The sequence below is a fragment of the Neoarius graeffei genome, chromosome 22 (genome assembly GCF_027579695.1).
Source record: "Neoarius graeffei isolate fNeoGra1 chromosome 22, fNeoGra1.pri, whole genome shotgun sequence".
In the NCBI taxonomy this organism is placed as follows: domain Eukaryota; kingdom Metazoa; phylum Chordata; class Actinopteri; order Siluriformes; family Ariidae; genus Neoarius; species Neoarius graeffei.
Window position 1 is genome coordinate 40,254,773 of NC_083590.1, and position 17,419 is coordinate 40,272,191.

General features: G+C 41.8%; 1 protein-coding gene across 1 annotated transcript in view; it reads right to left on the reverse strand.

Moving 5' to 3' along the window:
* Nucleotides 1-387: 387 nt before the first annotated feature.
* The window catches only part of oprd1a (opioid receptor, delta 1a), a 146,694-nt gene continuing 129,662 nt past the window's right edge, over nt 388-17,419 (reverse strand). Inside the window, exons 2-3 of the mRNA XM_060903944.1 lie at nt 1,049-1,404; nt 388-917 (exon numbers count right to left, since the gene is read on the reverse strand). Of these exons, the coding sequence (XP_060759927.1) occupies nt 388-917; nt 1,049-1,404 (886 nt within the window). The remainder of the gene's footprint in view (nt 918-1,048; nt 1,405-17,419) is intronic.

The window sequence follows — 17,419 nt, forward strand, 5'->3', positions numbered from 1 at the left end:
AATAAATAACTAAAATAAAAAAAAAAGAATAAATTAATATACAAACAAGCAAATAAATAAAAATTAAAAAAATGATGTGTTTTATGGCACTGATGGTCTATAATTGATCAAAGCCATTTACTTCATATCTTCCAACATGCATTCACTGCCGATGAGGACACAGTGACCAGTCTTCTTAATTCATGCCTGTGGCAATAATGTGCTTAAATAGCTAGTTAGAAATTGGTTTCACTCTGTTATACTAATCTTCCTAAGTGTATTAGTTGGCACTCCTCCTTTGTAAAATGTTCAATTCTAGAATTCGGTGGTGGAAATTTGGGTGACCTCAGACTGCAGGTCTTGTTGGAATCGTGAGCAGGATCCTGGTGGGATCTGTTCCAGGCCTAGTCATACTGGCGTCCTTCCTGACTGGGATGGGGCACAAACTGAAGCTGGTTCGCGGATGGCATTCCTAGCTCTGGAAAGACTGTTCTGTTCCATCCTGGTACGGAAAGGTAGGCAGAACTCCCTGAAGCACCTCTTGAAATTCTCATCTAGGAAGGCATATAGAATGGGGTTGAGACTGCTGTTGATGTAACCAAGGGCAATGCACAGGTGCCAGCTAGCGATGACAAAGGGATTCCTCTGATCAATCTCCACCAAGGTTTTGATAATAATGAAGATGTGAATGGGTGTCCAGCAGATGATAAAAGCAGCCACCACCACTAGCACCATGCGAGTGATGCGACGCATGTTCCTGTCCTTCTCCTTGGAACCAGAGAGGAGCCGAACACTGCGCAGGCGAAGGATCATCAACCCATAGCAGATTGTGATGACAAGGACTGGTACCACAAAGGCAAAGATGAAAACACAGATTTTTGTGACTGTGTCCCAGTACCAGTCAGGATCAGGAAACTTCAGAGTACAGACTGTGTTTCCTGTTAGGAAATATTTTAAAATTTAGCTGTGTTAGAACAACATCAGTGCTTATGCAGGGTTGGGTAAACTATACTTAAGTTAGATAACAATTTGTTAGACATAATTTATTTGAAAGAACACTGTCATTCACCTTGGTCTGTCACCTTGGTAATGGCCATGATCATTATGGGCACACCAATGGCGGATGAGAGAATCCAAACACACACGTTGATAAGCTTAGCCTTGACAGGAGTCCGGAACTCGAGCGCCCTGACTGGGTGGCACACAGCAATGTAACGATCAACGCTCATCATGGTCAGGGTGAAGATGCTAGTGAACATGTTGTAATAGTCAATGGCTATGACAAGCTTGCACAGGGGCTCGCCAAAAGGCCAGGTGTTCATTAGATATTTAGCACTCTGGAAGGGAAGTGTGCTGGTGACCAAAGCATCAGCCAAAGCCAGGTTGAAAATGTAGATGTTTGTGGCAGTTTTCATCTTGGTATATCTGCAGAAAACAAATACAGGGAGAAGTATATTATTAATATTTACTGTATATATGACAAAATATTGTCTATCAGTAGCTATCATGCCCACCATGTATCTACTGTAAGTTGGTGTAATGAGTTTACTGTAATAGCAATGTAATGACAGTAATAACACAATGTAATAACAGTACTAGCAATGAAACCGAATATGACTACCATTATTTGGATTGAACAAATATATTCTAAAAGGACAGAAATACACATATGAATAGGAGGCTTGCTGGAAAGTTTTCACAGGGCATCTGGTGAAGACAATGTGTGCATTGGGACAAAAAAGTTGTGCTAACAGAGGAGGTTTTTATTTTCATGTAGGCATGAATGAGTAGTGACTGTAGATGTGTAACTTGCAGTGCAAAGAAAGACCCTAGCAACTGCTTGGTCAGGGTCTAAATTAAGCTATGAGTTTGTTTATATTTTGGAAATTAGAACCAACTTAATTCCTCATATCACCGACACATTCAAACAAAACAAACGTATCCACAGGCAGCAATCCATGTGTTCAAAGCACTCTTTGCAAATAGCAACTCAGTGGCCAGTTCTTGCCAAGCTGCACTGAACAATAAAAAGACCACAGATAAACATACATCAAGTTTTGTGATGATGGCTTGATGCTAGTTGTGTGAAAACTAATTGGCTGTAGGTGGTCATGTTTTTGAAGTAATCCAGTCATGATTAAAAATCCAGTTACAGATTTGCAGAATAATACAGCACACCAAATGTCAGCTCAACTGGACTTTTGGTTTCCGAGAAACAGATACAGTGGTGCTTGAAAGTTTGTGAACCCTTTAGAATTTTCTATATTTCTGCACAAATATGACCTAAAACATCAGATTTTCACACAAGTCCTAATAGTAGATAAAGAGAACCCAATTAAACAAATGAGACAAAAATATTATACTTGGTCATTTATTTATTGAGGAAAATGATCCAATATTACATATCTGTGAGTGGCAAAAGTATGTGAACCTCTAGGTTTAGCAGTTAATTTGAAGGTGAAATTAGAGTCAGATGTTTTCAATCAATGGGATGACAATCAGGTGTGAGTGGGCACCCTGTTTTATTTAAAGAACAGGAATCTATCAAAGTCTGATCTTCACAACACATTTGTGGAAGTGTATTATGGCATGAACAAAGGAGATTTCTGAGGACCTCAGAAAAAGCGCTGTTGATGCTCATCAGACTGGAAAAGGTTACAAACCCATCTCTAAAGAGTTTGGACTCCACCAATCCACAGTCAGACAGATTGTGTACAAATCAGGGCTTTGAACCGGTTCAAGGAACGAAAACGAAAACCGGGAACTTTTTCTATTTCACATGGAACAGAAACGAAACCAGAAACATTATTATTGTTTATGTTCTGGAACAGAAACGCTTATTAAAAATAATGGTAACTGGTAAATACCGGTTTTTATTTTGTTCCTCAAAGTTTCCGTAGCCTACAAATAAAAAAGCCATTCTCCTCCTGCGCAAGTTTCTATGACCCACTGGGGTTCACTTCCTGTGTGACGTTCGCTGATTGAATGGAGAGAGCGGGAAGGTGGACTATCACGTCTCCATTACTGAGTGTCTGAGCAAAGAAGAGCCTGAACGATGCAACCTCCCTATTGGCTGTTTGTAAAAATGTATCAGTTGTTGCCCTTCCCACGAGAATCATCGCGGGCTCGAGAGACGAGACCTGACGAGTTAGTTCGTTGGTAGCAGAACAAAATGTCTGGACACAAATCGGGTTTTCAGAAAAGGAAAGAAAATAAACGGAGGGTTGAAAATACAAAAAAGGAGGCAGAAAATGCAAAACGAGTTTTAAGGTAGGACAAATGGTTACTTTTCTGAGGCAGCCCGCCGTGGCTGCAGGCTTTCAGTTGTGTCATCGAATGGTTACTTTTCTGAGGCGGCCCGCCGTGGCTGCCTGCAGGCTTATTTATTATAGCCCATTTAGTTAAAATAGTTGATATAAAATGTTTATAGTTATAGTTATGTGATGGTTGTCCTGATTTAGACTGGTGTTTTTGTTTTTTTTTTTTTGGGGGGGGGGGGGGGGGGGGGGGGGGGTTGCGCGATGTTGCACCCGGGTCCAGATTAGGGCAGAACCGGCCCTGGCTACATTTCAGGTGTAGTTTGTTTTATGTATGTATGTACTTGCATAGATGTGTACTTGGTCTTCCAATATGGTGCCTAACAAAATCTCGCGGCGCGGTGACGTCATGCGGTAGCCCTCTATAGGGCCTGACTAGCCTTTGGTAACACACTCAACAAATTATCTTTCATTTTTGGCACTTTTTCTGTTTGTGTAGATGGGAAGACATACTGAGAATCCAAATCGCCAACATTTGAAATAATAATTGTTTTGAACTATTTCTTGTCTTATTTAATGAAGGTTGTAATAGAATTAGCCTACATTTGGCTTAAGCTGGATGAGACAGAGACATAATTTTATAGCCATTTGTTAAACAGCTGACAGGGAACGTAATTAACCGTTCCGGGAACGAAATTTTTTTGTTCTAACCGGTTCGGGAACGTCTATTTAATGGTGGAACCCAAAACCGGAAACGTTAAAATTCCATTTCTGTTCGGAACGAACCAATAGGAAAAAAATTCTGGTTCAAAGCCCTGGTACAAATGGAGGAAATTCAAGACCATTGTTACCCTCCCCAGGAGTGATTGACCAACAAAGATCACTCCAAGAGCAAGGCATGTAATAGTCAGCGGGGTCACAAAGGACCCCAGGGTAACTTCTAAGCAACTGAAGGCCTCTCTCACATTGGCTACTGTTAATGTTCATGAGTCCATCATCAGGAGAGCAGTGAACAACAATGGTGTGCATGGCAGGGTTGCAAGGAGAAAGCCACTGCTCCCCGAAAAGAACATTGCTGCTCATCTGCAGTTTGCTAAGATCACATGGACAAGCCAGAAGGCTCTTGGAAAAATGTGGACGGATGAGACCAAAATAGAACTTTTTGGTTTAAATGAGAAGTGTTATGTTTGGAGAAATGAAAACACTGCATTCCAGCATAAGAACCTTATTCCGTCTGTGAAACATGGTGGTGGTAGTATCATGGTTTGGGCCTGTTTTGCTGCGTCTGGGCCAGGATGGCTTGCCATCATTGATGGAACAATGAATTCTGAATTATACCTGTGAATTCTAAAGGAAAATGTCAGGACATCTGTCCATGAACTGAATCTCAAGAGAAGGTGGGTCATGCATCAAGACAACGACCCTAAGCACACAAGTTGTTCTACCAAAGAATGGTTAAAGACAAATAAAGTTAATGTTTTGGAATGGCCAAGTCAAAGTCCTGACCTTAATAAAATCAAAATGTTGTGGAAGGACCTGAAGCGAGCAGTTCATGTGAGGAAGCCCACCAACATCCCAGAGTTGAAGCTGTTCTGTATGGAGGAATGGCCAGAGTCCTCTGCTGCGAGTCTTCCCCCCCTTGACTAGCGCTCTGTCTGACCAGTAGCATGTTAGCCGGGCTAGCTGAATGGCACAGTCTGGGACGCTGTCGTTAAGCCATGTTTCCACAAACACGAGGACACAACACTCACTCACAGACTTAGAAGATGAGCAGAGTAGGCGGACATAATCCAGCTTGTTGTCCAGCGAGCGTACGTTGGCCAGAGTGATAGTAGGGATAGCCGGCCGGTGAGGGCTAGCCGCTAGCCTAGCCCGGATACCTCCACGCTTGCCCCTCTTCTGCTTCTGCATGTTCCGCCTGTGGCGCCTCCACTGTGGGCTGGATGCAGGAGTGGGGGTCAGTGGTTGAAAAGGCCTCTGGTGCAAACCGTAGTCGCATAGCACTTCCACGTCCGCTGGATTTATATCCGTGAATATGGTTCTGTGGATGTCGAGCAGAAACTCACGGGAGTATGTGTGCCTTAAGACTGATGGATGCAACAAAGATGAACAGATGCATGCTGTTTTAAAACACAAAAAACATGAAAACACCGTTCTGTCGGGACGGAGAGGAGCCGCTGCGTGTGTACGCACCGCCATTTTAGACATTTTCAAGAGTGGATGTGTTCAGTTGGGTACTGAAGTAGTGGATATTATATTTTTAAATTCCCACATGGCTAGTTCCACTCTGCCTGTCTTTAATGCTGTCACTGTGACTGCTTTTGCTGACGGAGGAAAAAAGACTGCCTGGGAAACTTGGAAAGCTTTCCTAGAGGTGACAGAAGCCTTTGAGCAACTTTTTCATGTAACAGCTGATATCAGTGAGGAGACAATGGCACTGGTGGAGCATTTTCTGGTACTCATGTATGACAGAACCAGTGAAAGCCTGTGGGTAAATAATGCCAGGAAGCAGCTCTTCACACAGAAGTCGCAAGCTTTAGAAAACATTCTACCAACACAGGCAGCAAAAAGCAGCACATCAAGTGTGCTTGCTACCAGGCCAACATCTGGAACCAAGCACTGGTGTTGCTTCCAGATGTGTTAGATCCATCAGACTGGGGGTGGACAAGGCAAACAACTGGGTGGCAACCTCTTTGGACCACTCTTACTGAAGCATCGAAATCGTGCCATGAACTAATCCACTGTGGCTGCAAGAAGGGCTGCAGTGGTCAGTGCAAATGCAAGAAGGCTGCTCTCAAGTGCACTGCACTGTGCTTCTGTTCAGGAGATTGCTAGACATGCCCACCAACTGCTGCAGTTCATGAACATAAATGTTCTCCAAATTATATGCTCCATTATCAGGATTCAGGCATAATTATAAGCACTAAAAACACCATGACTTGAAAAGTTCTATATCGGTACAAATCTAAATAATTAGCAACACATTATGCAACATTATGTGATGTGTAGACACATTTTTTAAAAAATTGAACTTACCTAATTTATTGTTATCCGATGACGCAACACAGTTTTTTGATGATCTAAGGTCATGGACCTCTCAGGGTCCTCACAGGTTAAATCCAGATTACCTCCACATCTTAAATTAAACATTATGATATGTAGGAATGGGCGGCATGGTGGTGTAGTGGTTAGCACTGTCGCCTCACAGCAAGAAGGTCCTGGGTTCGAGCCCAGTGGCCAGTGAGGGCCTTTCTGTGTGGAGTTTGCATGTTCTCCCCATGTCTGTGTGGGTTTCCTCTGGGTGCTCCGGTTTCCCATGCAGTCCAAAGACATGCAGGTTAGGTTAATTGGTGGCTCTAAATTGACCATGAGTGTGAATGGTTGTTTGTCTGCAATGACCTGGCGACTTGTCCAGGGTGTATCCCACCTCTCACCCATGGTCAGCTGGGATAGGCTCCAGCGTATCACCAGTTACAAATCCAGCAACCTCTCAGCTGCTGACAATGACGCTTCACTGGCAGAGAAGCTGAACCACTTCTTTGTCTGCTTTGAGGAGGAGCCACTGGAGGCAGCTACATTACATCCACCAGCCCCCAGATCCTCAGAGTGGTGGAGCATGAGTTGAGGCACACACTGAGGGCGGTGAACCCAAGGAAAGCTGTGGGATCCAATGGCATCTGCAGACAAGTGCTGCTGGACTGCACAGATCAGTTGGCTGGGGTCTTCACCAAGATCTAGTCCCTATCCCAGTCCACCATCCCACCCTGCCTGAAGTATTCTACCATAGTGCTACTGCCCAAAAAGACTACCATCAGCAGCCTGAATGATTACTGTCTAGTAGCACTTATTCCTGTCCTCATGAAGTGCTTTGAGAAACTTGTCCGGATTCACATTATTGCAAGCCTCCAGAGGTGGACAGTAACGAAGTACATTTACTTGAGTACTGTACTTAAGTACACTTTTTGAATATCTGTACTTTACTTGAGTATTATTTTTTTTTGGAAACTTATGACTTTAACTTCACTACATTTGAAAGACAAATTACTTTTCACTCCACTACATTTCTATCAAGGTCCTCATTACTCATTACTACAGTATGAAGCAGCTTTGAAAGTGGATGTTTTTTCCTTTTCCTTTCTTTACCTTTCTCGTGATTGTTTTTTCGCAGGTGACACTGAGATAGCCGATCAGTAATCACTGGGTTAACGTCACTTTCATAGACTATATAAAATCAATGATTTCTCTGCAGCATTATTTAAACACAATCAGTTGATGGCAGAATGGAAGGAGGTGGTACTTCTGGGGAATGCACAAACCCATGTTTCAGTTTTCTGTACGGGTTAAAGATTCGTTTCATTTTAAATGTTTGCTTTGTTTGCCTAAAACGAACCACATCACAGGCTACAAAAACTTGACGTCCAACCTGCGGGAGCATATTGAGGTATGTAAATGTTTTATTCCAAGAGAAAGCTTGCACTGAGGTTGTTTGTGCTTTTAGAGCTAAAGATAACATTGCAATAGTTATGCAGTCTGGTTAGTCAAATGACTTTCTCTGGATTTGCCCGCCAAGTTGCCATTGCCTTGTTCACGGCTAATGATAACACATAGCTAGTTAACTTGGACACTGTTAGTTAGCATGTAAAAATGGAGTTACACTAACATGAATAACATTTAACTTATCTGAAGTCCTTTCAGAAATGTTTTAGCATAATCTTGCCAAATAAACAGAATGTAGAAATCTTTCTTTTCTAGTAGCATTAGCTACCCAATATGATTTTGAGTTTGAAAAAAGTTTGCTAGCATGTCAGGTGGAGCTTCACTGACTAGCTAGCTTAACATTAAACCACCATGATGACACAGCATGTGTTCATTTTGTAAGTCCAGTAGGTTGCTTCAGAGGCATTCGGCACTGTAAGCCTTGTGGCAATAATACAACGATGCATTGACAGAAAATTTATTTTTAATACTTAAGTATTTTTAAAAACAAGTACTTCAGTACTTTAACTTAAGTAAAAATTTGACTGTACAACTTTCACTTGTATCGGAGTAACATTTGACCAGTGGGATCTGTACTTTGACTTAAGTAATGAAGTTGGGTACTTTGTCCACTTCTGCAAGCCTCCCACCCATGTTAGACACACACTAGTATGCTTACAGAGCTAACAGATCTACAGAGGATGCCATAGCCACAACTCTCCACACTGCCCTGACTCACCTAGAGCAGCAGGTGAGCTATGCTAGGCTGCTTTTTGTGGACTTTAGCTCAGCATTCAACACCATCCTCCCTCATAGACTGGTATCCAAACTGACAGACCTGGGACTTTCTCATTCCATCTGTCTCTGGATCAAGGACTTCCTGTCTGATTGCTCCCAGAGGGTGAGAGTAGACTCCCACATCTCCTCAGCCCTCAGCCTCAGCACTAGCTCCCCACAGGGCTGTGTGCTGAGCCCCCTACTCTTCACCATCTACACTTACAACTGTACCCCCACCCACTCCAATAATGGCATCATCAAATTTGCAGATGACACCACCAGAGTGGGGCTCATCTCTGGGGGTGATGAGTCCGCTTATCGGGATGAGGTGGAGCAGCTGTCTGGGTGGTGCAGAGACAACAACCGGGTCCTCAACACCACCAAAATAAAGGAGCTGATCATAGACTGCAGGACAAAGAAAACATACATTCAGCTTATTCTCATCACCAGGGAATGTGTGGAGAGGGTCTCAGATTTGCAGTTCCTAGGGGTGCACATAGAGAAGGACCTGACCTAGAGGACTAACAGCACACAGGTGATAAAGAAGGCAAAGAAGAGACTTTACTTCCTGAGGATCCTCAGGAAGAACCACCACACTCAAAAACTGCTTGTGTCCTTCTACCATTGCTTCAGAGAGAGCATACTTACAGTTGTGGTCAGAAGTTACATACAGTGACATGAATGCTCTCTTGGATATGAATGTCATGGCAATATTTGGGCTTTCAGTAATTTCTTTGAACTGTTCATTTTCTGTGGCAGAATGATTGTACAGCATACATCTTTAATAAAAAAACACGAATTTGGTGCACAAGTTTTAATTTTCTTTGGGTTTTCTGAAATCAACACAGGGTTAAAATTATACAAACAGGGTAAAAAATATACATAAAGCACACCTAATATTTGGGTAAAATGTCTTTTCACAAGATTCACCTTGACCAAACATTTTTGTTTACCATGAACAAGCTTCTGGCAAAATTCTGGTTGGATATTTCACAACTCTTCATGGCAGAATTCTTCATTATTCCATCCACTTTGTGCAATGAGCCAGTTCCACTGGCAGCAAAACAGCCCCAGAGCATGAAGATCCTACCACCACCACCAGCTGGTACAGTGTCCCTCTGTACATGGTGGTCATTGTGGTCAAACAACTCAATCTTTGTCTCATCTGACCATACAGCTTTCCTCCAGAAGGCTTTTTCTTTGTCTGTGTGGTCAGCTTCAAAATTTGTTCCAGTTCCAGTTGAGCCCCCCTTCTATCTATCTATCTATCTATCTATCTATCTATCTATCTATCTATCTATCTATCTATCTATCTATCTATCTATCTATCTATCTATCTATCTATCTATCTATCTATCTATTTTTGTTATTGTCCTAACAGTAGAAATTGGCATTTTGACACAAGTAGCTATTTTTTATAACCATTCCCTATCTTATGAAGGTCAACACACTTTTTCCTCCTTTGGTTTGTGTGTTCTCTTATCTTCCCCATATTGATGAATGACTAATGGATTTGCCCTCTGTCTCACCTCATATTTGTACCCCAGTTAATCAGGAGGTCATGGGTTATAGCTTGAAAGTTCGTACCCACTCCAAACAGCTCAAACATGTACAATTTAAAAGGGGCATGCATTTCAAAAAACAGTACAGTCATAATAGTTATTATCTTATTTAGAATAATTTGGATTATATATATATTTATATATACACATATATATATATATATATATATATATATATATATATATATATATATATATATATATATACACACACACACACACACACACACACACAGTACAATAATGTGCTTGTTCATAGATTCCAGACGTTTCTGAAAATGTCCTAGAGGGATGAACATTATTCTTCCCAAAGCTGTTCCCTCAACTGGTGCTTTAGTGATATTAGGAGAGAGTGCTCTCTAACAAGTCCATTCAAAATCTCTCAAAGACCATAAGTATATATATGATTTATATAATTTTCTTGCTCATCATTCCATTCAGTGAGCCCTTGTGCTCTATGGGTGGGGGTGGAGTCATCCTGGAAGAGACCACTCCCATCAGGATAGAAATGTTTCATCATAAGGATAAAGGTGATCAGTCAGAATAACTCTGTATTGATTTGCAGTGACACTTCCCTTGAAAAGGACAAGTGGAGCCAAAGCTTGATCACAAAACACTTTCTACATGACAATAGAGTCACCACACCTTTCACTGTACAGGTCAAACATTCAGGCCGGTACCATTCTCTTGGTGGACGCCAACACATGGCCTCACCCAGTTGTTCAGAATATCTTGAAGGATGATTCCATCCCCACCCATAGGGCACAAGGGCTCAGTAAATGGATTGATGAGCAAGAAAAACAGAAATGATCTACTTATGGCCTTTGAAAGATTTTGAGATTTGGACAGACTTGGTAGACACTCTCCACTAACATTTCTAGGCCCCTATTTAAATGGAAGACAAAGTGTGATATTGACCATGTTAACTCCTTTATACAAAAGGTCAGATTTTCCTCATGCCTAATTTTTTGAAGCGTGTGATCAGACGACAGTCCGATGGATTTGATCTAAAATGGATCATAAGTTTTTGCACAAACTTGTGGAGTCCATGCAGCCCGAGTGCACACTCTCATTAAAGCTAAAAAGGGATGAACCAAATACTAAGAAAGTCTGAAATTCATGTAAATATTTCAAAGTTTGTAGTTTTCACTCAAGTTGTTGTCAATAATATAATTTGTAATGAAAAGTGTTGTAATAAATTAGAAAATAATGAAAAATAGCAGCATTTTAAGCCCTCTGTGTGACCATATGACCGCCCCCCCCACACACATCCCTGTTTTTCCATTTCATATTGCACTTAATCAAAAACAAGATTGCTGAATGTGTGAACTTCCATCCATCCATCATCTACACTGCTTATTCACAGAGGTGTCAAGTAACGAAGTACAAATACTTCGTTACTGTACTTAAGTACACTTTTTAGGTATCTATACTTTACTCCATTATTTATTTTTCTGCCTACTTCTGACTTCTACTCATTACATTCTCACACAAGTACTTTCTATTCCTTACATTAAAAAAAAACAGCCTCGTTGCTCTTGTTTTCAGTTTAATGTTTTTTTTATTATTATTATTATTTTTTTTACGTCATGTGCGCCTTCCAATACAGATCAGTGGCGCCATCCACACTTAGTGAGTTCGAGCGTAATTGGATGAATCATATAAAGCAAACCACTCATTGGTTAGGCTGTTCATTGTGTTTGCGCATGACAGAGGTCGTCAGAAGAAGCAAGCAAGCAAGTGGTATTGTACAAACTGCAATGTTGGAACCAGAGATAGATGGGGAAATGTCCGAAAGGTCGGACACAGGTGTCGGCTTGGGCGATGGAGACCTTCCTCATCCTTGGCCCTATCTGAAAGAAATGTTCGAATTAGTCGGGGGCAAAAATGACTCCTCCTGGAAAATACAGTGCAAACTATGCACACCCAAGACCCACATAATTCTGGCCTTCAAGAACTCTCCGTCAAATTTGAAAAAAAAAAAACATGTAGAGGTAAGCTGTATTCTGTGTTACTATCGAAGACTGTGATAATTTATGTCTTTTGCTGCAGCTTGGCTAGCATAGGGACATGCCAAGACATGCCAGGGTAGCCGCTAACAATTGCTGAAGGAGTTAGCCTTACCTAGCTCTCTGATGTTTGCAAAATAAGCTGCCGTTCCCCAGTCTAAAGTGTGAGCTACTTCACTCTCGTAAGCTTTTAGACTGTCCAATATCTGGTTTATTTACCCATGTTTATGTAACTGTGTGTTTCCAGCGTTTTTCACTGTTTTCAATCGGAAATGTGCTAGTTGGTTGGTTGTGTGTCCTGGGAGATTAAATTAACAATTTCATAGCCTAGTCCTTCGTGTCACTTTCTTTTGTATATAGACCTGTTTGTTTGAATTCAATATTAGTGACCTGTCCAAATCTTTTCATCACTTAATTTAACACCATGTTTAATTTGAATGTTTATTTCCCGGTCAATTTTGTCAAGGTGTGAAGTGTGTGAGATGGTGGCCACCAACTGTAGTAGTAGAGGAAATGTGGCTGGACAAAACTGTAACCATGTTGACAGAGTGTCCTCTTAATGAACTAATGATTAAATTTTGCATATTTTCGCAGAGAAAACATGGTAATCATCTGGAGAGATACAAAACCCTCACTGCAACAGCCCCGAAAAGAAAGACAGAAGGAGCACCACAGCAAGGCCCCGCACCCAAACAAGCCAGATTATGGAGCAGCAGGCCAGTGTCCAAGGTCAGTGTCGATAAAAAATTCCTTAACTATATAGTGCAAGGTCTACACGCAACTAATACAGTGGAACAGCAGGGGTTTATAGATCTAATACAGCATCTCCAGCCCAATTTAAATGTCATGTCCCGCAACACTGTAGTCAACAAAATTCAGAAAGCCTGTCTTGAAATGAGAAACAATCTGAAGGCAGCAATGAGTGGAATTGACTTCATTGGCACTACAACGGACTGCTGGACAGCATATAGGCGTGGATTTCTTGGCGTAACAGCGCATTGGATAGACCCTCTGAGTATGACCAGACGGTGCACTGCCCTAGCCTGTAAACAGCTGAATGGGCCCCACACTTTCTCTGCCCTTGCCAGTGCATTGAATGAAGTTCACAGTGAATTCAACATCCGGGACAAAATCACGCGCACCACGACTGACAATGGCTCCAACTTCTTAAAAGCTTTTAGGCTATATGGGCAGACTGATGAAAACAACAGCCTGGGTTCTAGTGTTGAGAGTGGTGAAGCCGAAGATAACAATGGTGATTGGAATGATGAAGAACAGGAGAGTGAGGGCGTGGAGTTCGTCGAGGCTGGAGCGATACTTGATGAGGATGACTGCCTGGAATTCCAACTCCCCAGACACCATCGCTGCGCTTGCCACCTTCTTAATTTGGTGTCAACTGTTGATGTCGAGGAGGCCAATGTCAACAGTGCCTACAAGCGGGTTTCACGCTCAGCCTTTTCGAAGTGTTGAGGACTTTGGAACAAAAGCACAAGATCTACCACAGCAGCAGAGGTCATCGAAAAGAACTGTAAACTGCAGTTATTGAAGCCAATTGCAACAAGATGGAATTCCCTGTTCTTGGCGGTGGAGAGGATCATCAGAATAACAAGGGAGCAGGGAGAAGGGGCCATCACAGCTGTATGCAGCGCACTGAAGATAGCCATGTATGTACCAGCCACTTTTTATTTTTTGTATTATTTCAATCAATTTGAACTGAAAAGATATAAAACACACATTAATGCATTTCCTCTATTTACAGTATATTTTTTACTAACTCCTTGTGCAGGTGATTTGCAGAATTTGTTAGTTATTGAATTGAAGGTGTCATTTTGTGTTCTTTCTTTGTTGTTTCAACAGGTTCACACCTGTTGAGCTTGTGTTCCTGGCTGAATACACGAAGACCATGACCCCGGTGGCAAAGGTCCTGGATGTCTTGCAGGGAGAGACGAATGTGCAGATGGGCTGGTTGGTGCCAACGATCACAATACTCAAGAATAAGCTCCAAAACCTCCGCATTTCCTCCAAGTTCTGTAGGCCTTTAATTGATGCTCTACTATCAGGCCTTGAGAAGCGATTCGAACACGTACTTACAGAACCAGAGCTGATCGCTGCTGCAATTCTCGTGCCCAAATTCAAGACAAGCTGGACAAGTGACGATTACACCCTGAGACTCGGTAAGTGCTGCACTGTTTTGCTTTGTTACTATAATACAGGTATTATTTGCTACTGAGTACACTCATGGCTGAAATTGTTGGCACCCTTATTTATTTATTTATTTGAGCACAATTCTGAAGTTTTTGAAATAACCAAACCAGGCTATTTTTAAATAATCCAATGCAACTGAAAAACAATTGTTTTCCTCAAATTCAACACAGCACCCTTCACAACAAGTGTCTTTTAGCAGTGATAAAAGGCCACTTGTCATTGATAAAACCCATTGCTAATGTTATAGGTCATCAGATGTCAGCTGTGGTAGCATTCAGAGAAATACCGTATCAGTCAATATCTAATTGACGGTAGACTATACATTTCTATTGGTTTCTATGAACAGTGTGAATTTCCCTCAAATATCAACCAGTCCTGGAGGGTGCCAGCACTTTCAGCCATGACTGTATCTCTAACACAAGCATTTACTGGTGTATTTGTTCGTAAGCCATATACGGTTAGTCATTGTGCAATTTTTCAGTGTTGTAATTTCAGTGTTTGGTCTTACCCCCCCTCCCTATTCATTAGGCCTTGACTACATCAAAAGTCACTTGAAAGACCAAGCTGAGGAGAATCAAGCTGAGAGCTCACCTTCTTCTTCAGAGGAGGACTTCTTTTCTTCAATCAAACAGACCAGTTCCCAAGAAAATGCCAAACAGTTGGAAACTTACCTTGGCTCCCCAGGTGATACAATGGATGTACTTAAGTCTTTCCCAGCAATTTGCAACCTTTCATTGAGGCTTAACACAGCACTCCCAGCTCAGCTGCATGCGAGAGACTGTTTAGTGTAGCTGCACTGATATTCCGTCCAAAAAGGGCACGTATTGATCACAAGAACTTTGAGAACCAGCTTCTTTTGAGGCTTAACAGAGAATTCTGGTAGTCTGATGGGGTATGCTGTCTTTCTTTCGCTACTGGCGTACACACCCTCATACATAGTTCTTGAGTGTCCAGGTTTATTGCAGTTTTTGAAGGGTTCTATGGACCCCATCATTAAATTGACAATGTATATCAATCTCTCTTATATACACACACACACACACACACACACACCCTCTCGAAGGTGTCGCTAAAAGGTGAGGGTATAGGACAATGCCTAATTCATTTCTAAATCCCTGCGCTGCTGTGAGGGCGCAACAGCAGACTCTATAGGATGCAATGGAGAGGAATACGTTTAATGCTGATTTAAAGTTGGAGAGGGTGTTCACCTCTCAAGTGGGGTTTGTGGAGGGCACAGTAAAGGCCAATTTATGCTGACCACCCAGTCCTCGCAGATGGCGTTGCAGATGGCGTCTGCGTAGCCCCCCCTTTGCAGACGCTCTGCGCGCACCTCCCAAAAATTGTGACCACCGCAGAAGCCTCGCAGACAGCGTCGCAGACAAGAGGGCTCTGATTGGTCCACTCTACATCCGCTGTACATGCACTTCTGCTTCCCTACTTTCCCGGTTTGTTTTGTTTTCACTACCGCCATTTTTAAAAACACGAGCGAAGATGGAGCAGCACGAAGAGCAGTTGATCGAGGAAGTGAGGAAGTACGTACACCTACAGTATACGACTCCAGTTCTAGTCATTATAAGTAACCGGAGGATAAACACTCCACTAACCACACCCACCAACTACTCCTAGCGATTTCGCAACTTCGCGCCCCCTTGCGTTATGGCGATGAATAACATCGCGCACGCCTATTACTCCCCGCTCAACGATAAATTACAACTGTCTGCGAAAAGCTATCTGTGAAAGCCTTGTCGCAAGAGCATGCAGAGGCCCTAAGTCCTCACTAGCTGGGGACTTTGGCTTCCATTGTTCTTTTTGATTTTCTTGGAAGTTACTAACAGACCTGACATACCCTGGGAACAAAGGGTATTAAAGCAGTCAGGAACAATTAATTCCTGAACGTATATGTGATGCCATTTAGGGTTTTGCATGTAGTGAGAGCTCATTTTTACATTTCAATTTTGGTCTTGGTTGTCAGTTATGACGAAGGGGAAAACATGTGTTTATATTTTTCTCTTTCTTTGAGTTTTCATGCAGCAGGATTTGAACATTTTTTGATGGGACTAACATACTCCTACTGTGTATGCAAAATTTTTTGCACTGTCGTACTCTGTGCCATTTTCAAAACTTGTGAGGTGTTCTTAAGGGATTTGTATGTAGTGATAAGTTGGGAGCTCATTTTAAATTTCAGTTTTGGTCTTGATTGTCGGCTATGAGAAAGGGGAAATCAGATGTTTATATTTTTATTTTTCTTTGAATTTTCAAGCAGTAGGATTTGACTTTTTTTTTTGGATGGGACGAACACGTATACCTCACATACTCCTACTGTGTATGCAGAATGTATATTGCACTTTTGCACTCTGTGTGGACGTCTTATTGAGTTCCAATAAAGTTTGAGAAAGAACATGCTCCTCGAGTCACTCTGTCTTTGACAGTAATGGGTTTATGATTGTGCTGTGTCTTGGGCCACATGTAGAACTAATCATTTTTTTTTAATTAAGTTTCCAATTCATATAGTGCCATCAACTAATTTATTATTATTTTTAAGGTTACTTTATACTTTTATACTTTAAGTAGGTTTTAGAGCACATACTTTTTCACTTTTACTTGAGTAAAGAGGTCAAGTTGATACTTCAACTTTTACCAGAGTGTTTTTAAACTGCAGTATCTATATTTCTACTTAAGTGACAAATGTGTGTACTTTTGACACCACTGCTTATTCATCAGGGTTGGAGGGGAAGCTGGAGCCAATCCCACGTGAGAGGCGGGGTACACCCTGGGCAAGTCACCAATCTATCACAGAGACAGATAGACATTCACACCTACAACTCAAAGTAGCCAGTTGACCTCATTTGCATGTCTTTGGACTGTGGGAGGAAACTGGAGCACCTGGAGGAAACCCACACAGGCACGAGGAGAACATGAAAACTCCACACAGAAAGGCCACAAGGTTCAAACCCAAAACCTTCTTGCTGTGAGACAACAGTACTAACCACTGCACCACCGTGCTGCCCCTGATTTCCCATACATGGGACAATGTCACTTTAGTCACTGTTTCTTGACAAAAATCCAATTGCAAAATTTGTCACTAGTATATATTTAATGTTACAATCAGTAAACATATTTAGTTAAGTATAGAAATTATTATGAAGCAATACTT